At 39.1% G+C, this 25,231-nt stretch overlaps 1 protein-coding gene and 1 long non-coding RNA gene across 2 annotated transcripts; both read left to right on the top strand.

The window, feature by feature from the left end:
• The first annotated feature begins 2,592 nt into the window (after positions 1–2,592).
• LOC138896737 (uncharacterized) lies at positions 2,593–4,428 on the top strand. The gene is made up of 2 exons (XR_011410138.1): positions 2,593–2,970; positions 4,092–4,428. It is a non-coding gene; the product is annotated as an uncharacterized lncRNA (long non-coding RNA).
• A 10,868-nt stretch (positions 4,429–15,296) lies between these two features.
• On the top strand, positions 15,297–15,623 carry LOC138898175 (uncharacterized). Its single transcript, XM_070184217.1, has one exon. The coding sequence runs from the start codon at positions 15,297–15,299 to the stop codon at positions 15,621–15,623; it is 327 nt and encodes a 108-aa protein (XP_070040318.1).
• Positions 15,624–25,231: the final 9,608 nt, after the last annotated feature.

Genomic DNA, 25,231 nt, shown 5'->3' with positions numbered 1-25,231 from the left:
AATTCAATTAATGGCAAAACAAGAACAGAAAACAATATTGTTATTAACAAAAAAAACTGTATGTATAATAAATAAAACCGAAGTTTTTTATATACTGTTTCACAAAAAACGATGAAGTTTTTATGTTTTTAAATCGTTTTATGAATTTCAATACTCTGACGAAGTTTTTTATATCTTCAAATCGGAATAATAAAATTCAGAAGGAGTAGAAAACAACACATGTTTTAATCTCTACAAACAAAATATAGAATATAATAAATTAATTTCCTTAAGATTGTTATAAATCTGTATTGCTGTAATAAATAATTAAACTTTCTGAAATATATAAACAAAATAGAAAGTTAGTAATACTTGTTTAACGAAATAAATTCTGGAAAAACAGTATAGGAATAAATCGAGCCCACTGAATACACAGTGTGTCCTTAAGGAAATTATTCCCCCCAAGTACCCGAGGTGCTGGAATATATCCTCCCAGGATAGAACGATTTAACTCACCGGAGGGTTGGTACCAAAACGCCGGTGAACAGCGAGCCACTCAAAGTCTGTAAAAACACACTGGAATTTTTGTGCAGAAGAAGAAGAAGATCAGAAAATTTCGTAAGGAAAGATTCTGGGATTCAAAATATATTTATAGAGTTGCTGGCATTGTTTCTGAAAAGGTTTGCAACCACAGGGTCGCGGGTCATGGGTTATTCCGGATTGAATTTTTCATTAATTATTTAATTAATTAATTAAATAATTGAAAGGAATTTTGTCCAAAAAGATTAATCAATCGATCTTTGACCGAATCCGAATCCGAGCGAGCGAGCGAGCAACGACGACGACGCGAGGTTTGCCTTCTTCTTAACTCTTTAAGAGCTAGAAGAAGAGCAATTATATATATACCCATCAAAAGCCTTTTCTTCCTCCAATATGGGACAATGTCCCTTTGCCAAGGAAGGAAACTCAAATATTTCATTTTTCCTCCATTTCTCATTCACCCTTTTTAAGCTACATAAGCTTAAAATCTCAACACTAAGTTCATATGACAGAAGACATATGGAAATGTAACAGATTACAGATCCACAAAATGTGCTAGATCAACAGAATGGTATTCATACACCATCAGAATTCTGAGTATCAAACCACATTTACAAATAATTAGAAGTTAAATTACTATGCATTCTTTCCCTTGATCGATGAAATATCAATTCCAATGTGGATGTCTGCTCGGGATACTTTCAGTCAATTTTTTGGGAAACAACACATGGGAACTTCATAATGAAAAGAAGCAAATAAACCCAGAAAAAAGGCTCTCAAACCTATAATGAATAAGATAACTATGAAGCTAATACATACCTCTACCAATGGCAAGCGGTGCGGGGCGGGTTCTGCCTTAACCCGCAAAATTTCAATCCGCCCCGCCCCCGCCCCGCATAGCACTTTACCCATGTTCACCCGCCCCGCATCCCATCCGCGTCTACCCGCCCCGCCCCGCCCAAAATATTTATTTTTTTAAACAATTGTCTTATTTTTATGTTTATTCATTTGTGCTTTCAATTATATTTGTATATATGCCATTGTCAATCTAAATTTTTCCTTTTTATCGGTAAGCAATTAAGTAGATAAGCATACAGAAGCTAAACACTAAGACTGAACATTAATAACAATATCTTTTGATATTTGTGTTTTTATTTTTGCTTTATAATTCATTTAAGTATTTGTAAATTTAAACTGGATTCTGTCACTATTTACAAGAAAGATAAGCACCGAAAAATTTGAAAGTTTTCACCGAAATCGGAAGCTAAATCACAGAATAAACCAAATTAAATTCTTAAGGTATTAATTGCTGGAAGTTAAGTCTACAGGTTTAGGTGATAGAACGATTTCAATACTTAATATGATTTGATTTCTATATAAAGAATTTGAATCTTCTGCATTCTATCACTGATAGAGAGCTTCAGGCTTCTGTCTTTAGAGGTAGAGCCGAGTGTGAGCACATAATTTTTGCCTAATATAAAATTACTCCTAAAAATTACAAAAACAAATAGCTTTAAATTATTTTATAGAATTTTTCTCTATTTTTTTTACTTAGTTTGCTTTGTACGTACTCATGTTTGATGCATTTTTTAAGTTGCATTTTTAAGTCCTAAAGAAAACTCAAAAATATTTTGAATGTTTACATTTTTAGATCTTAATTGCATTTGTAAAACACTAAAAATACCAAAAATACATTAGTAACTTTACATGCATTTGTTAGCAAAATGAATTAGTTAATTGTTAGAAAAATAGGTCATTAGATTAATTTTGTAAATTAGTTGAAATTAGCAGTGTTAAATAAATTGGTTATTCTTGAAAATGAAAAGAAAGGAAAGAAAGGCTATTTGCCTTGTCATCAAATTGGGCCAGTTTGACCAGCAGCCTAGTCAAATCTACCCGCCCCAATTCAATTAACCTAGTCCTATACGGTCCGGTTCCCCTTTAACCCAAAACGACCCCGTTTTGACATCTTCAAATCCCCGCCGTTCATGCACCAGATCCAACGGCCTAGAACTCAACACCCCCTTTAGATTTAATTGTCTGAATCCCTTCCTAACCCTAGAGACCCCATTACACTTCATCTCTTTCACCCCTCTCTCACCACTTGTTGTCTCCGTCGCCGGAAATCGCCCTACGGCGGCGGACAGTCTCCAAACGACCCCAAATCGTCACCACACAATCCCTAGCCTCCCCTAATCACTAACCTACCATTAGTTTCCCCAAAATCCCTACCAAACTCGTCAACTTTCAGATCTAAAAATTCAGAAAAACTAATCTTTCCCTCTTCTGATTTCTTGGGTGATACCAACTCGTTGTGGTCTAGAACTTACGTTAATTGATTGCTCTTGATGAGAGAAATCTATTGACGTTAATTTTAGCTCATTTCAAAGTCATCGGAATTTGACTGGCCCACCAGATTCCCATCGCTGGTTTGTTTGAGGTCATAAATAGGTAAATTCCACTCTCATTCCCTTTTAAATTAGTTGATTCTGGTCATTTTCCCTCTTTTTTCTGATTGGTTCGTATGAAATTTGCTGAGTCATTTAGGTCTATTAAATTTGTATTGGATTGAGCATGATCAATATCATTTAAGGATCAATCTCTTAGTTTTGTTGGTTCTGGTCATGTTTCGTTAATTGGGGAAGGATGGTCATATGGTTCAATTTGTTTGGGGCTGACAAAGGTAATTAGTGGGCCTCAGGTCCAGACTAGTATAGCCTGGTCTTTTTACTCATGGCCCAGAACCTAAGAAGATATAGGTTAAAAGGCATGGCAAAAATAGGGAAATCTTGCTTAGTCATTTAGGGAGTTTCTAGAAGGTTTAAAGTGCAGTAAAAAACAGGGGAATTGAGGTCATTTTAGTCAAGTATAGAGAGTAAAAGGGCTGGAAAAATGAGAAAACAGCTGTCCTTTTTCAGTTACAACAGGTGCCCTTCTTTCCTAAAAATCAGCTGACATTCCCTAAATTCACGCTGAAATATTCCCCATCAGACCCTCTCTCATTTTATTTTGAGCATAGCATATATCGTCAAGGCACTCATCATTCTTCTCAAATACACTCACAGAGATACACCGATCTTCTGAGAAAAAACTCCAGAATTCCTTCTTTATTCTTGTTGATTTATACACTGATTTCTAATGGAAAAACACTCTGATATTTTTAAAAAGGTGGTTAAGCTTCAAGCTGTGAAAGTTGAGACTCTATTTTGGTTCTTCACTGTTATTTCTGCTGCTAGAAATCACTGTTTTTCTGCTGCTAGAAATCACTGCTTCTGCTGGATTCTGCTTTCTTTCCTGATCTTATTTGTTCAAGTTTGTTGTTGTGCTGCTATTTAGGTATGTGCCTAATTAAATTGTAACTTTCAGTTGGTGTTTGAATGAAGCATAAGTCATGGTATTCTTTCCTATATATGATTTCATGGATTCAGCATGTTTCTTTAGGCTTCAAAGCTGCTATACTCTTCCTCTGTTAGTTTTTGATGTTAGCATGTGTTGAAGTTGCATTATAAATTGCTGAATGGTCGTCGACTAGTACATCATCTCTTGACAGCATGTTATTATTTGAATTGAAGATACGCGCCTGAAATGACACTAAGGATGGTAAAGAAATGGGTTTGACCACCAGTTGGTTAGATTCATTCCTGAAGAAGCTCAGTTCCATCAGTTTAGTCATGGGAGTCAATAGCCTCATGACTCCCTGTTTACTCATGTCAATATGCAAGAAAGATCGGATATTAGTTTGGTTGTTTTTGACACTTTGAAGTTTAAATTGTAGACTAATGGTTGTAATAGCATCATATGAAGTTTGAGATTTTTAAAATTAGTCATTTGTAATCTGTGGGGTGTGTATTGTTAATTTTAGTTTTGTTACAACTTCAAAGCTGTAATTAAATCAAGTTTTCCACCCAAGTAGCTTTATCATGTTTGCACAAATGTTCCGACTCTTCAAACGAGTTTAAGATAACGTTAAAGATTATAGTATGAGTCAAAGTGAAGCAAAAAAAAAAATAGTTTGGCGAGTTTATTTCGTGCACAATATGATTAAATGCACATCTTCTGAGGCAAACTCCTAGGAACGTTGGTTTACATAATTAGAATCGTTGTTTAATGCCTTTATCTTATTCATTTTCAAAGTATAGCTTCCATATAATTGTAGTCGAATTGGTGTTATAGATTAAATTAGTGAATTGTTCAGTTGGTTCCCTTTAATTTCGGCTATTGATAAATTCAGGCTATTATAAATAATAAGGGCTAAGTGTAACTGTGTGACACTTCGTGAAGTGGACCTGGGCCGAATGTCAGACAACTTTACCAAAAATGGATTCAACAGAGAGAGGCCGCTCATAGAATGGCCCATTTCTCTTTAAAAGAGGAACGATCAAACAATCCTCAGGTTTCTCCGACGATTCAATTAGTTCACATACACATCATTTCCACAAATTCATATCCATAATCATGACTTCATACGTAATCCCAAAGTAGTTTAGGAAAATAATTCACGAACATTCGTAGTTTGCTTTAGGCGCGTTTAAATAAAATTATCGTGACTATGGGTACGGTTTCCGTGGCATAATCATGATATGTAATCCCCAAGTCTAGTGTGTGTTTCACGTGACTCAATCGTCACTTCAAATAATAATAAAATTAACATGTTGTAAATCGTGGGTGCGTTTCACGTGGCGCGATTCGCAATGTGTACAAAAACAAATGAGTGCGCGACATCGCGACTTGTTCAAACAAATTCCATAAATACTAAAAGCGGTTTTAAAAAGTAAAAAATGCACAATAGGTTTCAAATATGCATTAAATCAGATAATTAGGCCAATAATTAGTAGTTGAGTAACCGTGCTAAAACCATGGAATCCGGGAATGCATAACACCTTCTCCCAGGTTAACAGAATTCATAACCAGTCTTCTGGATTTCGCAGACTTTAAACAGTTAAATTTCTTCGATTTGAGATTTAAAATAAACCGGTGACTTGGGACACCATCATAATTTTTTTCAAGTGGCGACTCTGAATTAAATAAATAATCTCATTTCGAATAATGTCACTTTAATGAAAAAAACTCCCTTATCTTCGAAAAAAGGTGGTGTGACAGCTCTGGCGACTCTGCTGGGGACCGAACCCAAAATCTTTGGTTCAGGGTTCAGAATTCGAGCTTAGAATACTGTTATACTTAGCTTTTATTTATTATATAATTTTTTACGGGTTTGAGCCTAATGCGCTAAATGCTGCTTTTTACCGCTTTGATATTGCTTGAACTGTATATAAAACTGTTACGAAACCCTTCTCCTCTCTAAGTCTTCTAAATCTTCTCTAGGAAGTGCACGCTGGCGTGACTTCTTTTTTGTTAGTGTCATACCCTAATTTAGAACGAAGATCGGATCAGTTACAAAGCCAGATGGCCTTTTGGTTCCCGGTACGTTGCCCCCCTCTCGGCTCAAGTTGTCCGCTCGGGTAATCCAGGTCTAGAACAATACACCCAGGATTTAAACTTAGAATGACATAACCTCATGCCGGATCCTTAGTAGGTACGCTTGTTTGCATCACATGCATTTGACTTTGGGGACTCAATAGAGGGGTTGGGTCCGTCTAGGACAGGTGTACCCAATTTAAAAGATATCCTGATGCATTTTACGTGCTACTTGTGCATTTATTTATTTCGGCTTATATGTTGACCGGCTTCTAGAATAGGAAAAGAAAATTGAGAAAAACCAAGAGTGAGGTAGGAGAAAAATCACCCGGTTCTGAAAATTTCGGTATTCAAAATATCCCGAAACTCTGCCGAAATTCTAAGAAACAAAACGTAGAAAAAAGAAAAAGTCATTTCAAAATAAGTCATATTTTCCTGTTGCGTCAAAACTTATCGAACTATGCGGGTTTGATTCTCACCGGATGTGAGATACGTAGGCAACCTTCATCGGGTCCAGCCTCGCTTTTGCAAAAATAACCAAAAATATGAAAATGCCGACATTTTGTCATAAATAAAGTTAGGTGATGCTATTTTTATCCAAATAGCCAGAAATATCCCGACGGGATGCCGGAAGGCCGTTTTTGCAAGAATAGCCGCCTATGGTCCTTTTTCTAATTTTTTGGCCACTTAGCAAACACAACCCTAAAATCTTCCCTTCCGAAGTGTTGAAGGGCCGTATTTGCAAAAGTAATCGTGACTTGTTTTAAGTCGGATTTTGCAAAAAATAATCTTTTTCTAATCAGTTTTCAAATAGAGCTCACGTGTTCTAACTCAGTCATCCTTATTTAAAAAATGTGTAGAATGAGCATTGTTCAGAATTTACCGTTGAAGGTTACGGATCAGATTCCACTAGCATCCCACATGTGGTGGGAGGATTTGAGAAAATAAGGATGAGACAGGGTCAACTAATACCTGGGGGCGCTCACTGGACTATTAAAAATTCAACCTAGAAGTGATCTGATAGAGGCATTAGTGTCATTCCGGGACCCAGCTCACAATGTTTTGCACTTCTCAGATTTTGAGCTTACACCTACTTTGGAAGAAATGGCGGGTTATGTCGGGAGTACGGAGGGATTAAGACACAAGTACCTGGTATCTCCAAGGACCGTTACTCCCCACAAGTTCATAGACTTATTGAAAATAAACAGACAGATCAAGACATAAAGTCTAGCAGGTGGAACTTCCAATTTTCACTTTCTATACCAACGATACGGGCACTTAAAAGGATTCGAAGACCCATAAAATGGACTATGCAGTAAAGAAAACCGGTCCACGTGGGAAACGCATAGATGCTCTGCCCTCATGGTGGCATTCATAGGCCTTTTGGTGTTTTCAAGGGAAGACGAGCACATTGATTTGCGTGTAGCTAGAGTTGTCCATGTTTTGACTACTCAGGCCAAGAATACCCTCGTGCTCATGATCGTATCAGATATATTCTGAGCCCTCACATCCTGTAAGGCAAGAGTCAGGTTTTTCGAGGGATGCAATCTGTTGTTGCAAATGTGGATGATCGAGCACCTTTGTCACTGTCCCCGATACATGAATTATGGGTCTACGGGTAAAACCTGCATCGAATAGTTTGGTACACGAGTGACACGATTCGAAATGCCGGAAGGGGTCAAAGATTGGATTACCCGCCTTCGTTCTATAACCACAGATCAGATAGAGTGGGCATTAGGTTGTCTCCCCGTTGATCAGATCATTTATATGCCCGCCACCGATCCCTACTTCCTTCTATTGGGTCTCCGGAGCATTCTTCCCTATGCCCCGTACTGGGTTTTGAGACAACTTGGATGAAGACCTTAGTACTCATGTGATCGAAATCCGCTCTGATGCCCAATTTTCTGAAGAAGTGGTTCACCAAAATTTGAGCGAATGCCAGTATTTATGAGCGAATACCCGAGTACGTGATTTGTCGAGGGGCGAGGTCTCACCTGGTTATGTTGCTTGGTATGGAAAGAGAGTCGCGACAAATGATAAATCCGAAGGCCGACTAAAAGGCCCCATATACAAGAATTTGTCGATGCATCGCAGTAACAGTGTGCTTGGTTAGACAAAGAGAATGAATACCGGACCACCATAAGCAAACTAGAAGATCAAGTTAGAAATATCAAATTTGATAGTAGTTTGCAAGCTGCTGAGGATGAAGGAGAAAAGAAGAGGTTGGCTCGGGAAAACGAAACCCTCTGAGCTCAGATCCGAAAAATGAAAATAGCCGCCGACACCCCGGTAAGAAGCAAAAAAGATGAAAAAAGCATAAGCATTCTGAGACGAAAAGTGAATGATTATGGGGCTAATCTGACAAAGGCTGAGGAAGAATTGGCAAAAGCTTGAGCAAAGTTGGCAAAAGATGCAGAAGAACGGACAAGGTTTGCTCACCAGTTAAAGCAAAAATATGATAGAGGAGTCACAATCTTAAGGGAAAAGCTGACTACCCTCGAAAATGAAATGGTTCAGCAAACAAAGGACTTCAAAACAGAAAGAGAACACTGTTATGCCTTGATTTACCAATTAGAAGAGAGTGTTCAGAAGTTGCAAGAGCAAAACATCACAGCCACGCAGGTGATGGAAGCTTGTGCACAACAAATTGGACGCTTGCTTCAAGAAAAGGGTGTCATTAGAATGAGAATCAAAGAAATAGTTGATTGTGTTGCAATGAAGTGCCATGAATGTGAGAATATGACCAGATCCATATTTTTTACTTCCGTGATGAACTTTGTTCGCCAGGTGATGGCCAATCTAGAGCACCTTCAAGAAAAGATTGCACGCAGGCCTGCGCCGAGACCGACTGATGTCTTGCAGGCCCCCGGAATAGAATTGGAGGCTCTTATGTATTCTTGATTTTTCGGCTTTCGAGTCTGTATTTTACTTTTTCTCGAGTTTGTTTTGTCCTTTAGAGTCTGATTGTGATTTTGTTTCGAGTCTGTATGTTTCCTTTTTGTAGTCATCAGCACTTCCGAGTCCTTGTAATAGAAAAACCCAAAAAGATATCTTTTATTAATGAAATATTGAAAAATCCAAAAAAATTCTTTTCTTTAATTTTGCATTTACTTCCTAAACTACGTAATGATCTGATTCATGCAGTGTCATGATACGTAGGAAATCCTCATAGGATTCGATCATAGCCATAAAATAAATTGAGTGAAAAAAAAGAGAAAAAATGGAGTGAAAAAGAAAGAAAAGAGTGACAAAAACAAAAAGTAAAAAAGAGAGTGTCAAAAATAAAAGAGCAACATAAACAAAATGAGAAAATCAAGAGTGAATAAAGGGAGGCAGAAATGAAAGAAAAGAGGTACAGAGTGAAAAAGGGTTTAGTTAAGGCCGGGATGAAATATGCAACCGTTCAAACACAAGATAGAAGCGTTTAACTATTTAGGTGCATTGCATCCCAACTTGTGATTTCCTATCTGTTAAGCGTATCAAAACTAACAAGGTTGTTGGATGTGGAGTTTAGCTAGGTTCTGTTTAGATGGTTAGTTTTTTGTCATCCTGGCAAGTCATCCATGCAACACCAGGTCAAAGCGCAAGGCAGTCATGACTAGCAAAGAATCAGACATAGGAGTTGTTGACCCATCGAGGGAGATTGTGGAGTCAGAATCTGAATTAAAAGAGGAGGTCCAAAGGTTGAAACATTAAATGGCAGAAATGTATCAGGCTTGGATCAGGGGACATCCTCCACCTTCATTTCATACTAACTATACAGAAAACCCTGCCTCCATCCCACACCTACCACAAGCCCAGATTCCCAGTACTGTTGATCTTTTCCCTCAACATGCACCAGGCTTTACCCCTTACCACAACTACCATGGCACCTCGTCCTAACCTTTCCATGCTCCACCAGCTAAAGCAGCCTCATAACCTGCTCCGACATCTTCTCCTGTTTTTGTAGCCCCTCCTCAAGCTACCCTCCACCGATCTTCTAGTGAACCGGCGTTCAAAGCTCCAGATGCCCAATATTATGCTCCAGAACCAACCTTCAAGGTCCCGGATCCTTATTGTTACACCCCTCACTTTGAGCCTCCTGTTGAAATCGAGAAACCATCTAAGAACGTGGAGCAAGATGATATATTCAGGAAAGTGAAGAGTTTAGAGCAATCTTTGAGGAACATGCAAGGGATAGGGAGCCAAGTAAGTGTGGCATACAAGGACTTGTGTTTGTTCCTGACGTCCAATTGCCCATCGGGTTCAAGATGCCCAAGTTTGACCTGCATGATGGACATGGAGATCTCGTGGCTCATTTGAGGGGCTTTTGTGGTAAGATGAGAGGTGCCAGTGGGAAGGACGAATTATTGATGGCATATTTTAGTCAGAGTCTGAGTGGTGCGGCTCTAGAATGGTACACCCGCCAGGACGCTAGTGGGTGGTACACATGGGACGATTTGGCTCGGGCCTTTGCTCGGCACTTTCAGTATAATATAGACATTGTCCCAAATCGCCTATTCTTGACCAAGGTAGAAAAGAAGCCTAGTGAAAGCTTTAGGGAATACGGGTCAATCCTCCGATGGAAGAAGATGAAATGGTCGAGTACTTTCTTCAAGCCCTACAGCCTACCTACTTTGGCCATTTGTTCTCAGCCATAGGTAAGCCCTTCAACGATGTGGTAAAGATGGGAGAAATGGTAGAAGAGGGGCTCAAGTCAAGAAAGATCATGAGCTACTCCGCCATAAAAGCAACCACACAAGCAATTCAAAGTGGCACAGGAAGTTTGTTAGGCAAAAAGAAGAAGGATGATATTACTATGGTTGTCTTTGGATCATGGTGTGGCCCAAGGGGTTCACCTCACCAGTACACTCAGCCTCGACCCCAACCCCAAGCCTACACCTAATATCCATATAATCCATCCCAACATTAGTTCCCACCACAAGACCATCAATACTCAGTCAGACCACCCCAATACCATTTTCACCATGCACAGTCATATGCTCAACCCCCTCCTTACCCGCAATGGCGTGCTCCGACTCCACAAAGTCCTTATCCACCCCCACAACCCTACTGAAACCCTACTGGTCCAAACTTTCGACCAAGGCTGGATTATAGAAGAGAAAGGCAGCAGCGGAAAGAAACCTTCACTCCTCTGGGAGAGTCCTATGTCAGTTTTTTTCAAAGGTTGAGGAAATTGGACGTGTTGAGGCCGATTGAGGCGAAGATACCAAATCCACCCCCAAAGAACCTTGATTATTCTCTGAGGTGCGCATATTGTTTTGATGCCCTAGGGCACGACACAGAGAAGTGTTGGCATTTGAAGAGGACAATCCAAGAGCTTATTGATAAAAATCAAATTGTAGTCCAAAGCCCGGATGCGCCAAACATCAACCAAAATCCTTTGCCAGCCCATACAGAGGCACATATGATTGAAATAGTTCGTAAGGATGGGGAGCCCAAGAATTCTTCCAAGTCTGTCATGATGATTCTTGCTAGTGAAAGTAATTAGTCAAGGATCCAGATTCTACAAAAGCAATGCCCTTGACAGTTGAAGGGGTGGCAGAGAAGCTAAGCATGCTCAACGTGAAGCCACTTGTGTTGGTTGTGAAAGGGACTCTGAAGGATGTTGGAGCAAGTCAGGAAAAGCCGAAAGCGGTCGTGCTAGGGATCCCGAACAAGCATGTCGTAGTCGTGGAAGGGGATCGTATTACCCTTGTTGTTATTAAGCAGTGACCCAGTTGCCAATGTTTGATACAAAGGTTGTCCCATGGAATTATAAACAGGTGATAGTGACATATAAAGAAAAATAAGTAGAGGAAGAAGTCAATGAAACCGTAGGACTAACTCGTTCTCGGAGATGTTTTACCCCAGAAAAATTGAGGAAAGCCAAGCCATTCAAGGATAGCCAAATCCCAATAAAGAAGCCGGTCACCGAAGAAGAGGCTGAAGAGTTCCTAAAAAAGATGAAAGTCCAAGACTATTCCGTTGTGGAGTAGTTAAGGAAAACACTGACTCAGATCTCTTTTTTGTCTTTGATGATACATTCAGATGAACACCTCAAAGCCCTGATGAAGATTTTGAATGAAGCACATGTTCCTGATAAGAGCACAGTGAATCACTTGGAAAGGATTACTAACAAGATCTTCGAAGCAAACATGATCACTTTCTCAGATGATGAACTTCCCATGGAGGGTACAGAACACAACCGAGCTCTTTATCTCACGGTGAAGTATGAAGATTTCGTCGTCTTAAGGGTACTGGTTGATAACGGCTCTATTGCAAATATTTCCCCCTGTCCACTTTGCAAAAGTTGAAGATCAACACTGAAAGAATCCACATGTACAGTGTATATGTTCGAGGTTTTGATGGAGGAGGGAAAGATTTTGTCGGTGATATAATGTTCGAATTGTCGATAGGGCCAGTTGAGTTAACTATGGTGTTCCAAGTGCTAGATGTGGCTATCTCCTACAACTTGTTGTTAGGCAGGCCCTGGATACATGCTGCTAAGGAAGTCCAGTCTTCTCTACATCAAATGGTAAAGTTCGAATAGGACAGGCAGGAAATAGTTGTGCACGGTGATGAGAACTTACCTGCTTACAATGAAACAACTGTTCCATTTATTGAAGATGAATATGATAAAGGGCCTTGGGCTACCAAACTTTCGAAACAGTGTCTGTTGAGAAGTTTCCTGAGGGAGAATACATTCTAGGTCCGAAGCTATCCTCCGCATCTGTAATGGTGGCAAATGAAATGTTGAAGAATGGTTTTGTGCTAGGTAAAAGTCCGATTTCATCTTTACAGGGTATTGTGCATCTAGTGTGTCCACGTGAAAATCTTGGTACATTTGGTTTGGGATTCACGCCCACAGAGAAGGACGTGAAAAGGGCTAAAAATATGAAACAGAAAGTATGGTCACTCCCTAAGCTTGTTCCACACATCTCCAAGTCTTTTGTCAAGCCAGGGGCCGTAAAATGTCCAATATCATCAGTCCCAAAACCTGTGGTCGATGTTGATGAAGAGTCGATCAAGAGGTTCTAGAGTCTGTTTGATGAGGTTAATATGGTGGAAATTGGGGAAGGCTCCAGTAACGCAGATGTGCAGCTCGTTGGGCCAAATGTGAAGCTTAGTAATTGGGAAGCTACTCCTCTCTCCACCCGGAAGGAGTTTTGGTAGTTTGTTTGTTTTCATTTCTGTTATCTGGGTTATTCCAGGGTTGTAATCCATATTTTTATTTTTCTCTTGTTTGATGTTCAAACCCTTTTATCCTTTTATTTTCAATGAAATATAATTTCCCATTTTCCATTATTCTTGATAGCATTTCATTTTTGTTTTTCTTTTGGACAATTCTTTTTATGCTGGTTTTAATGACATAACATGCATGAGAAATTTTCAACCAAGTCTTAAAAGACGATGTAATTCTGAAATAATAATCCAAGAAGTAGAGTGTGGTGAAGAAGCAGAATATGATGAAGAAGCAACATTTGAGGAAATAAGTAAAAAATTAAAACATTTTGAAGAAAAACCAAAACCTAATTTGAATGAAACTGAAGCAATCAATTTAGGAGATCAACATAATGTCAGGAAGACTAAGATAAGTGTGCATTTGGAACCTTAAGTCCAAGAAGAAATAATCAAAACCCTGTTTGAATACAAAGATGTCTTTGCATGGTCGTATGACGATTTGTCGGGCTTAAGTACTGATTTGGTAGTTCATAAACTGCCAATTGATCCTACATTCCCTCATGTCAAGCAGAAGTTAAGAAAGCTCAAGACTGACATGAGTGTGAAGATTAAAGAAGAAATAACAAAGCAACTTGGGGCAAAAGTCATTCGGGTCACTCAATATCCCACTTGGTTAGCTAATGTTGTGTTAGTACCAAAGAAGGATGGTAAGACCAGGGTATGTGTTGATTATCGTGATCTTAACAAGGCAAGCCCAAAGAATGACTTTCCATTGTCAAACATCCCACATTCTGATTGATAATTATGCCAAGCATGAGATCAGGTCTTTTGTGGATTACTATGCGGGATATCATCAGATCCTGATGGACAAGGAGGATGCAGAAAAGACAGTGTTCATCACGCCATGGGGAACATATTGCTACCAGGTAATGCCATTTGGTTTGAAGAATGCTGGGGCAACTTACATGAGGGCGATGACTACCATATTTCATGACATGATACACAAGGAGATTGAGGTTTATGTAGATGACGTGATCATAAAGTCAAAGAAGCAGTCCGACCATGTTAGGGATTTGAGAAAGTTTTTCCAAAGGCTCCGCAGGTACAACCTCAAGCTCAATTCGGCAAAATGCGCATTTGGTGTCCCGTCCGGGAAACTGTTGGGATTCATAGTTCGTCGATGCGGTATTGAGTTGGATCCGTCGAAGATCAATCCATCCAAGAGCTACCCCCGCCAAAGAATAAAACTGAGGTGATAGCCTGCTCAGAAGGTTAAACTATATCAGCAGGTTCATTGCTCAACTCACGACAACTTGTGAGCCCATCTTTAAGCAGTTGAATAAGTATGCTGTGGTTAAATGGACTGACGAGTGTTAGGAAGCATTTGATAAGATTAAGAGGTACCTGTCAAACCCACCTGTGCTGGTCCCGTCGGAACCTGGGATACCTATTATTCTCTATCTGATGGTCCTGGATAATTCTTTTGGTTGCGTACTGGGTCAACACGACATCACGGGAAAGAAAAAGCACGCCATTTATTATCTCAGTAAGAAGTTCACTCCTTATGAGGTTAAGTATACTCTTCTTGAGAGGACATGTTGTGCCCTAACTTGGGTGGCACAAAAGTTGAAGCATTATCTTTCGTCCTACACTACTTACCTCGTTTCTCGCATGGATCATCTAAAGTATATCTTTCAGAAGCCTATGCCTACATAAAGACTTGCAAAGTTGAAGATTTTACTCATAGAGTTTGACATCATCTGTGTGACTCGGACCGCGATGAAAGCCCAAGCCTTGACCGAGCACTTGGCCGAGAATCTGGTAGATGAAGAATATGAGCCACTGAAGACTTATTTTCCTGATGAAGAAGTGATGTATATTGATGGGGTTGATCATAATGAAAAGATAGGTTGGAAACTCTTCTTTGATGGAGCTTCTAACATGAAAGGTGTCGGAATAGGAGTTGTACTCATTTCTGAAACAGGGCGTCACTACCCTATGACGGCCTAGCTTTGATTTTATTGCACCAACAACATGGTCGAGTACGAAGCATGCATATTTTGTTCTAAAAGCAGTGGTATATTTTGTTCATTCAAAATATCATTTGCCGATTCAGAATTCACAAGGTAATCATCACAGACAATGCTGCTAACCTCAACAATCATTTGATGAGAGAGGTATGCCAACAACTCAATATTATGCATCGAAACTCCACTCTGCATCGTCCTAAGGCAAACGGAGTTGTTGAGGTTGCTAACAAGAACGTAAAGAAGATACTTCGTAAGATGGTGCAAGGTTCCAGGCAATGTCATGAAAAGTTACCTTTTGCTTTACTAGGTTATCGCACTATTGTTTGCACTTCAGTAGGTGCAACTCCTTATTTGCTAGTATATGGAACTGAGGAAGTTATACCTACGAAACTTCTAATTCCATCCCTTCAGATCGTTGCTGAAGCTGAAATTGATGATGATGAATGGGTCAAAACCCGGCTAAAGCAGTTGAGTTTGATTAATGAGAAAAGATAAGTAGCAGTATGTCATGGTCAATTGTATAAGAAAATAATGGCAAGATCATACAACAAGAAGGTGCGTCCCCGAAAATTTGAAGTGGGCCAGCTAGTATTGAAATCCTTCCATATCAGGCTGAAGGTAAAGCGAAGTTCGCCCCAAACTGGCAGGGGCCGTTCATTGTGACAAAGATGTTGCCTAATTGTGCTTTGTATTTAACAGACATAGAAGGAAAATGTGCGGATATGTCTATCAATTCTGATGCAGTCAACAAATATTATGTATGATTACTTTGCTTATCTTCAATTGCATTTTGTACTTGGCATGCTCAAAGTTGGAATGACGAAGGCATTTTATTCTCCTACCCCAAACACTTTTATCCTTTGTTACCCCTTTTGAGCCTTATTTATTTTCTTTCATACCCCTCTTTTGGAATCAGTAGTAGATTTAGAAAATAGAAAAGAGAAGAAAAGAAAAGAAAAGGAAAACAAAAGAAGAAGAAAAAAGAGAAAAATAGAAGAAAAACAAAAGAAGAAAAAAAGAAAAGGAAAAAGAAAAAAAAAAAAACAAAATAACTCTTAGGCCTAAACTACGTTCGACCTGATTCCTTTTAAGGATACGTAGGCAGCCTTACTCTGAGGTTCGGCCCCATAAAAAAAAATCCAAAATTTCCCAAATTCAAAGAAATTGGGGCAGAAATTTTAGTTTTACAAAAGATCTGATTCCAAAAGTTTTAAATTATCATTAGCCTTCATGCCACCTATTCTTTCTGACCCTATCCAAAAGCCTACACTACAGTCCAAAGAAAGACCTTCCGATCAATCTTTGAGGATGCCAAGTTAAGCGAGATAAAGGTATGATTTACATTATGGGTAACACTTTGATCATGGGCATAGGAAAAAATGAATAAAATGAGAGAGTATTATTGGTGAAAACCCTCGCGGGCACCGTAAGGCGATGGTGAGCCAAGAGAAAATTTAAAATGAAAGAGTCTTATTAGTGAAAACCCTCGCAGGTACCGTAAGGCGACGGTGAGTTGAGAGATGAACAAATGAGAGAGGTTTGTTGGTGAAAACCCTTTGAGGCACTACAAGTCAAATGATGTTCGTGACTTTACAGAGAAATTGGATCATTGAAAGGCCGGTTTTTGAAGTATGAAGACATGACATGAATTGAAATTGTGGTTGGTTGGATAGATTTAGGGTGATCAATCCGAAATGTATGTCATGATCATTGGATCCGGTTGCTTCACTCAGATAAGTCTTTTTTCCACTCTCATCCGAATAAGACATTTTCATTCAGACCTTTCTTTTGTTCCTTTTGCCAAAAATCACTTCACTTTGTTCTTTTGGTTCTATTTCTTTGTGTTTCTTCCAAGTTAGTTTTGTTAAAGCAAGCAATAAAGGACTTCAAAGCCTACTACTGGCTTCTTGATTGCACATGGTAAAGTTTGGCCGAGCACATCATAAATAAGATGATTTAGAAGAAGCAATGTGATTATAACTGAAGTTCAGGTGATCAAGTGAATATTTAATTTTGAGAAATTACAAAGTCTCAACAATTGTCTGTATAAAAATGCAATGCAACAAGTGAGTGCAAGGGATTCAGGTCATCCATAGGTTATTTTTGGTCAAGGTTCGATTAGAAGGTCAAACAATTCCTTGTTAGCCCGAAGCGTCTAATCAGAATGAAGCATGACAGTAGCAAAATCGAACACCTTCAGCAATGATGCCACAAACTAACCACCATATTTTCAAACTCACAAAATTTCCTTTGATTGAAACAGGGGCAGGAAAATTTGGTCTTTCGCTAAGATCCTCTATGAGGAAAGCATGGTTCAAGGGCAAGAAATTTTGTCCATTCTGCAGGGATCCTCCATGAGGAAAGCATAGTTCAGAAAATTTCATTTGTTTTGTCTATTTTGTTGTGATTACAGGAACCCACTTGGAAAACGAGGGAATTCATTTAAAGTTCAAGTTAGTAGCAGGTGCCCACCTAGAGAATGAGAGAATTCATTTCAGAGTTATTTTAATTTTCAAGTCAGTAGCAGGCACCCACTGGAGAACGAGGGAATTCATTTCAAGTTTCAAGTCAGTAGCAAGCGCCCACCTGGAGAACGAGGGAAGTTATTTCAGAATTTATTTCAAGTTTTAAGTCAGTAGCAGGCACCCACCTGGAGAACGAGGGAATTTATTTCAGAGTTACTTAAAGTTTCAAGTCAGTAGCAGGTACCCACCTGGAGAACGAGGGAATCCATTTCAGATTCATTTCAGTTTCAAGTCAATAGAAGGCGCCCACCTGGAGAACGAGGGAATTCTTTTCAGAGTTAGTTCAAGTTTCAAGTTAGTAGCAGGCGCCAACCTGGAGAATGAGGGAAGTCATTTCAGAATTTATTTCAAGTTTCAAGTTAGTAGCAGGAGCCCACCTGGAGAACGAGGGAATCCATTTCAGATTTATTTCAGTTTCAAGTCAATAGCAGGCGCCCACCTGGAGAATGAGTGAATTCTTTTCAGAGTTAGTTCAAGTTTCAAGTCAGTAGTAGGCGCCCATTTGGAGAACGAGGGAAGTCATTTAGAATTTATTTCAAGTTTGAAGTCAGTAGCAGGCGCCCACCTGGAGAACGAGGGAATTCATTTCAGATTTATTTCATGTTTCAAGTCAGTAGCAGGCGCCCACCTGGAGAACGAGGGAATTCATTTCAGATTTATTTCATGTTTCAAGTTAGTAGTAGGCGCCCACCTGGAGAATGAGGGAATTTATTTCAGAGTTATTTCAAGTTTCAAGTAAGTAGCAGGCGCCCACCTCGAGAACGAGGGAAGTCATTTCAGAATTTATTTCAAGTTTCAAGTTAGTAGCAGGCGCCCACCTGGGGAACGAGGGAATTCATTTCAGATTTATTTCATGTTTCAAGTCAGTAGCAGGCGCCCACCTGGAGAACGCGGGAATTCATTTTAGATTTATTTCAAGTTTCAATTCAGTAGCAGGCGCTCACCTGGAGAACGAGGGAATTTATTTCATAGTTATTTCAAGTTTCAAGTTCGTAGTAGATGCCCACCTGAAGAACGAGGGAAGTCATTCCATAATTCATTTCAAGTTTCAAGTCTGTAGTAGGCGCCTACTTGGAGAACAAGGGAATTCTTTTCCGAGTTATTTCAAGTTTCAAGTCAGTAGCAGGCGCCCACCTGGAGAACGAGGGAATTCATTTAAGAATTCACTTCAAGTTTCAAGTCAGTAGCATGAGCCCGCCTGAAGAATAGGGTCAATTCAAATTAGGAGTAGCAGAAACTCGCCTCAAGAATGCGAGTCGACAGTTCGAGACGGACAACAGGACTGTAGAAGATTCAAGATCAAGTTTCAGAAGACTTATAAATAGAAATATTGTAACTCATAACTGATAGGCTTGTTTAGTTTCTTTTCGTTTTGATTTTGGTGTAATAAGGAGTTCAGCTAGCAATAACAGCAGTAATAGCAGAGAAATCACAGCTTCTCGGTAGTCCCGGCTACCAAAATCTCCAGAACTACACTGACCTGATTCCTTTATAGCCAAGGATGTGTAGGCAACCTCTGAAGCAAGGTTCGGTCAAACGTTTTCAAAATGCTTCCAAATGGAGTATCAAACAAGCAAAAATTGTTCATGTTTGCTCACTTTATCTTTGCTCAAAAACTCTACATGTTCTCGAGCAAAGAAGGGCAGCTGTGAGCACGTACGTTTTGCCTAATATAAAATTACTCCTAAAAATTCCAAAAACAAATAGCTTTAAATTATTTTATAGAATTTTTAAGAATTGTTCTCTATTTTTTACTTAGTTTGCTTTGTACGTACTCATGTTTGATGCATTTTTAAGTTGCATTTTTAAGTCCTAAAGAAAATACAAAACTATTTTGAATCTTTACATTTTTAGATTTTAATTGCATTTGTAAAACACTAAAAATACCAAAAATACATTAGTAACTTTACTGAATTTGCTAATTGTTAGAAAAATAGGTCTTCTCCGTCACTCCCATCTCCTTCACGAACCCTAGTCGTCACACCCCCAATTATCTCCGATTCTGACCTTAATATGGAAACCTCTTACAATTTGCCTTCTATATATGCTCCATCTCTGTGTTACGTACACGATTTTGGTATTACTTATTACTTGCCTTTTTTGGCAAGTACCAGACCTGGAATCATGTGGAACTCGTCTTCAATCTTCAAGATCCAGACGGTATTCCGTCTATATACATTTATATCAATGCTATATGGGTTAGATTGGCCAAGATCTCCGGCCAATTTTCGATTTCTGTCAACTAGGGTTTACTTAATTTTTCTCTAATCCGACTTTTACTGATTTTGCGTGTTAGTATTTCCTTATTTATGTTGATTTTATAGTTTTCCTTGTTTACTGGTTCGATATCTGTCACTATATAAACCCCTCCCCATTCCCCTTTGAAGGAGGACCTAATCGATATAATCTCACTAAATATTTGAAGCTTTGCTATGTTAATTCCTTCATTATCTTGTTATGTGTTTTGTGTTGGCCGGCTGAAAGCCAAGACCACTGCGAGTCTACTGTTCGAATTTCCTCTTGGTGCGGCCATTGCCCGGGGTTCTTTTGAAGCTCCTGGAAAATTTGACGCATCGAGGTTTCTGGGTTCTTGTGGATCTTCTGTTCTTTATTGTTGTCCGTTAACTGATAAGCCACTTGACTTTTGCAATTTCATCCTTATATGTCTTTGATTTACATGTGTTATCACCTCTAAAATCAATGGCTTAATATGTTTTCTAGATTACTTTTGTGCATGATTCTGTTAATTCTACTTTGCTCTAAGTCTCTTTAGCATTTAACTTCCTCCTAATGCTGCTAGTTGTGAGATTGCCTAAGTCTAACTTGGAAAATCTGACCCTCTTAAGTTCGTTTAGCCAGTGTATTGGTGCCTGAATGTTCCCTAAAACATGCTTATTTTCTTTGTCCTTAAGCTTTATAATGAATGCTTCACACTTGTGCTAGAACTTCCTATGTTAATTATGACATGTTCCCATGCTATTGTGTCACTCAGCATGATCCCCATAACCCATTAGTGATTGACTGAGATCTTAATAGTTACCTCAACTTGTTTTCCCTGTCCTGTTTGAACCGTTTTGTTTTATGGCATAACTTAGATATTCTTTAGTTAATTAGTCTATTGTATCAATCCCAAAATCCCTACATGTGCTATTTGGTATGAACATGCTATCTCACACTGCTCTGAACCTCTGCAATATTTGTCTTGCATGTGCAATGTATTTTAATTTGTATTAAGACCATTCTCTATGATCTTGCTTCTGTGCTAATATGTTCCCCAGCATGTCTATGGTTCATGAGATATCCTGTTCTTTCAGGGATTATTTGTCTTCTCCCAATGTTCATCCCCCATCATGTCTAAATACTAATTAGCATGACACTAGGATGTATGTCTAGCATAATCTCTTAGGATTTAACTTGTTTGTATTGTGCATCTATGACTGCAAACTTATTTCTCCCCTCACCCTTCCCACATGTGGTTTTGGGATAATGTGTGCTCCCTATTATGTCTCAATGTAGTTCTTTTTCCATATGAGAGTTAATATGTCTATCTTATGATACTAGGATCCATACTTAGCTTAATTTGGACCTTTTAGGTCTCAACTGGTTTAGTATCATGCATCTGTACATAATAATCTCTGTATACCCATGCAAACCTGTTTCTTCCCCAACTCTTTCAAAATGTGGCTGTCTATGTGATACTTTGCTATGTATGGAAATCCTGCTGAACCTACTGGCCTTCTTGATGAGTTGCTCTGTATGCTCAACTTGGCTATGTCTACTTTAGGTTATAAGTGTACCCCCAGTTCTGTCCCTCAGCCATTGTCCATTCTCCTCATTTGCTACTTATGGTATTCTAAACTTCTCATTCTTAGCCGGCTTAAAGCCAAGGCTACCTAGGTTTTAATGCTGACCTCCTAGTCTGAGCACTGCTCGGGGTCTATTTGAGGCCCTTGTGAACTCTGACACACTAGGATTTGGGTCCTTAGTTATTCCCTGAACTTAAACTACCCCCATTCAACCACTTTCTTCCTATTATCTGCTCTACATCTAACTCTTTTGGTTTAAATGATGCAATGCTTGGCAATATGGTTATATGAATTGATTTTGGGCTCCTGTATGGATTCTGGGGTTGTGTTGATAAATACGGCTCCTTGTTTGAAGTCTGGGTATGCTGTGTGAGAATTGCTGAAGGCCTAGATAGTGCTGGGTATTTCATTTTGGGCATGCTGTGGGCCAATTGTCATTATTTGTATAACATTTATATCTTACTCATTAATGGGTCTGTAATAACTTTGTATAAACGATTGGGTGTTAGTGAAGTGGGGAATGGGCTGATTTCTAATATTTTCATACCAAATGGGTAGATAATATGCCTATAGGACTCAATGATTTACTTGTTATGTATATGATATTCCATCACTGTGCGCACTATAGAAATCATGCCATTAGGGGAAACACACACACACATACAATGTGCTAGCAAACATGAATTAAAAGTGGTGCAATTATGCTTACTGCTACGTGCTACTAGAAAACCTACCTATAGGAATAAATGTCATTGATTTCAATTCATTTCAGCATATTCATTAGAAATCATGCCTATAGGGTTTTGATCACCACATTTGCTATTATCTCGTACTGTTCACTAGAAACCATGCCGATAGGAGTTTAATCATCTCATTCGTTACTACATCGCACTGTTCACCTAGAAAACATGTCTATAGGGTTGAGTGTAATGATAAAATCAGCTCCAAGTGCTAACATTAGAGATCATGTCTATAGGACAACACTGTTTTGTCTTAATAAGAGTCAATGTTGCACCTCTCAATATGTTTTATTATGCACTTCTTGGATCTCCCCAATGGTCCTCTCATTATTCCTTACTGCACGAGTCACCTAGACACAATAGGCTTAATAACCGAAAATCTATAATTTCATTAATCAGCATGCAAATCGTATAATCCTATCTATGAGCAGCGTCTAGCCTTTGAAATCTCTTGTATGTTTTAATGCATAGTCACGTAGAAATCATGTCTATAAGGATTTAAGTTTCTTAATTCTAAATTGCTTAACATGAAGTTTGTCTTGCGTGCATTTGTTGCTTAAGTGTGGAGGAAAACTTGAGCCCTTAATTGCCATATTTGAAGTCCAATATGTGTTTTGTTTGTCGCCTAGTTTTGCATTTTTGAGCAGCCTATATAAGGTCTAGAACTTCATAAATAGAGGTCCAAAGCCACCTGGACCATAGGTGTGGGACGGGCAGTGCACGCATAGGGCACGACTTGGAATTGAATTAGAGCGCTCTTAGGTAAACAACTTTGACATAGTAATCGGGTAGCAGGAGATGATAGTCTGTGCCCGCTGGATATTATAAGTAACACCCTATCTCAAGGGAGTTACGAAATATTATTTATGTTGCACGGGGTGATCCTTTAGGCTAAAAAACTTAGAACCCCCCCTCTTTTTCTTTTGTTTTCTATTAGAATGGAAAAATAGTTGCACCTCCCTATTCAAGATCTCTTTGTAATAAAATTTCTAGATTTTGAACTCTCTTTGCTTACTTGATCACATAGAGTAATCCATATAATTTAGAGTCGGCTGGGACCCACAGTTGTGGACCTCGAGGAGTGCCTAAAACCTTCTCTTTGAGGTAACTTGAGCCCTTACCCGGTCTTTGGTGGATTTTACTAGTTAAAACAGAGTAATTTGCAAATAGGTGCCCTAATGCACCTTAAAAATCGTTAGGTGGCGATTCTTCTTATTTAATACCTCCTTTAAAAGAATTGTCATCGAAGCCCGATTTCGCAAGAAAAAAAGGGGCGTGACAACATGGCGACTGTACTGGGGACTTACACTTAGGCTCTTACCATAGCGAATTTGGCTTATATGGATTAGTCTTCTTTAATATAAACGCGCTTCCCTTTTCCGTCTTTATTTGCTACTACATGCACATCCCTCTCCCATTTTCCTTTTATTTAAATTCGTTGTAATATGCACATCCCCTCCCTGCTCCACCTTTCTTTGCTTAAATTGGTTATAACATGCATATCCCTTTCCTATTCACCTTTATTTTCTCTAAATTGCTCTTCATTTGTTTAATTATTGCTACATCATGTCTCTCCTATCCCTACTCCCTTGTTTGATTTATTACATTCTCACATATATTCCACGGACTAACTTCTTCCTTTGTCTTTCTTTTATATTTTTCATGTTTTACCTTAATACTGTATTTACCGCTTTTTACATATTTATCATGCAAATACTTGGCAATGTGTTATTATCTCTACATAAATCATGCTCCACATCATACTCCACTCATGCCAATTATCAACATAGCGGTGCTCGATGAGTGTCCGCGCTCTTTTAAAAATTACTCTTTTAAATCGGAAAGGCTTATTTGCGGTAGACTAGTCGATCAGCGGTGCAATCGACGGTCCCATGCCTTTCCCACTCAAGTTGTCCACTTGGGAGTACCAGTCTAGGCCATTATAGAAACCTCACTACAACATTAAATGTACATGTATCATGTTAAACCTAGTACGGATTAGAACGTTGCTAACGTGATAGCCCGCTAAGATAAGCCTTGTCCAAAGTCCGACGGAATTTCCACAATCCCAATGGACACCGTCACATTATGTGCATTACTTGGAGAGAATAGGCCAATATGTTGATCATTAGTGTGTAAATAGTCGAATCTGGAGGGGGAAAGGGCTAACTATATTTGTTTGTAGAAAAAGAAGCACGAAGTCCCTAGGTTCGGCATGGTCCAAAACATCCCACCTTTGTTGCTTGATTGGTGGAAGTACCTTTCACCTAGTGACAAGAATCATGTGAAAAGGGTCCTTTGTAATTTACCTTTCTTATTAGACATTCGGCCAAATAGGGCATTGATTGAGGCCGCCACTATGTTTTAGGATGAGAAAGGAGCTGTCTTCCGCTTCGGTAACATAGAAATAACTCCTATCTTAAAGGAAATAGGAGGTTTCGATAAGCTACCATGGGATAGTCCAGGGTTATTAGTGCCAGAGAATCTCATCCCTTACGGTTTTCTGAAAATGCTAGATTTCAAGAAAAATGATGAGTAGCTTTGTTTGAAGAAATCATACATCCCATTTGAATTTCTTTACGAACGTTATGGGCATAGAAAGTCATATCTCCTTAATCATGATGAACTTGTCATCACTTCTTTAGGTTGGACACACCGCCGAGTTTTTGTGTTCATTGTCTATTTCTTGGGATCGCTGATATTTCTGATGAATGGGGGAAGGATCCACACTCGCTTAGACATGGTCGGTAGGACTCTAATGGAAGAAATTGAGGGACTAACTTACTCTATCATCCCCATGATCTTGGCCAAAATGTATCGCGCTTTAGATCGATGCAAGCAAGGGAATGGACACTTCGAGGGCTGTAATTTGTTGCCGCAGGTTTGATTATTAGAACATTTCCAGAGAGGTGAATATCACCAAGAGCTTCTGCGATGACCATTGAATGACTACATAGCTTACCATCATCCAAAGATAATGACATTTATCCCAGATAGGTTTGCGCAACCTGGAAGTGCTGTGAGCTGGGTGC

This window comes from Nicotiana tomentosiformis, chromosome 8 (genome assembly GCF_000390325.3).
Source record: "Nicotiana tomentosiformis chromosome 8, ASM39032v3, whole genome shotgun sequence".
Classification (NCBI taxonomy): domain Eukaryota; kingdom Viridiplantae; phylum Streptophyta; class Magnoliopsida; order Solanales; family Solanaceae; genus Nicotiana; species Nicotiana tomentosiformis.
Note: the sequence above shows the minus strand (reverse complement) of the source record. Positions and strands in the feature narration are given on the sequence as shown.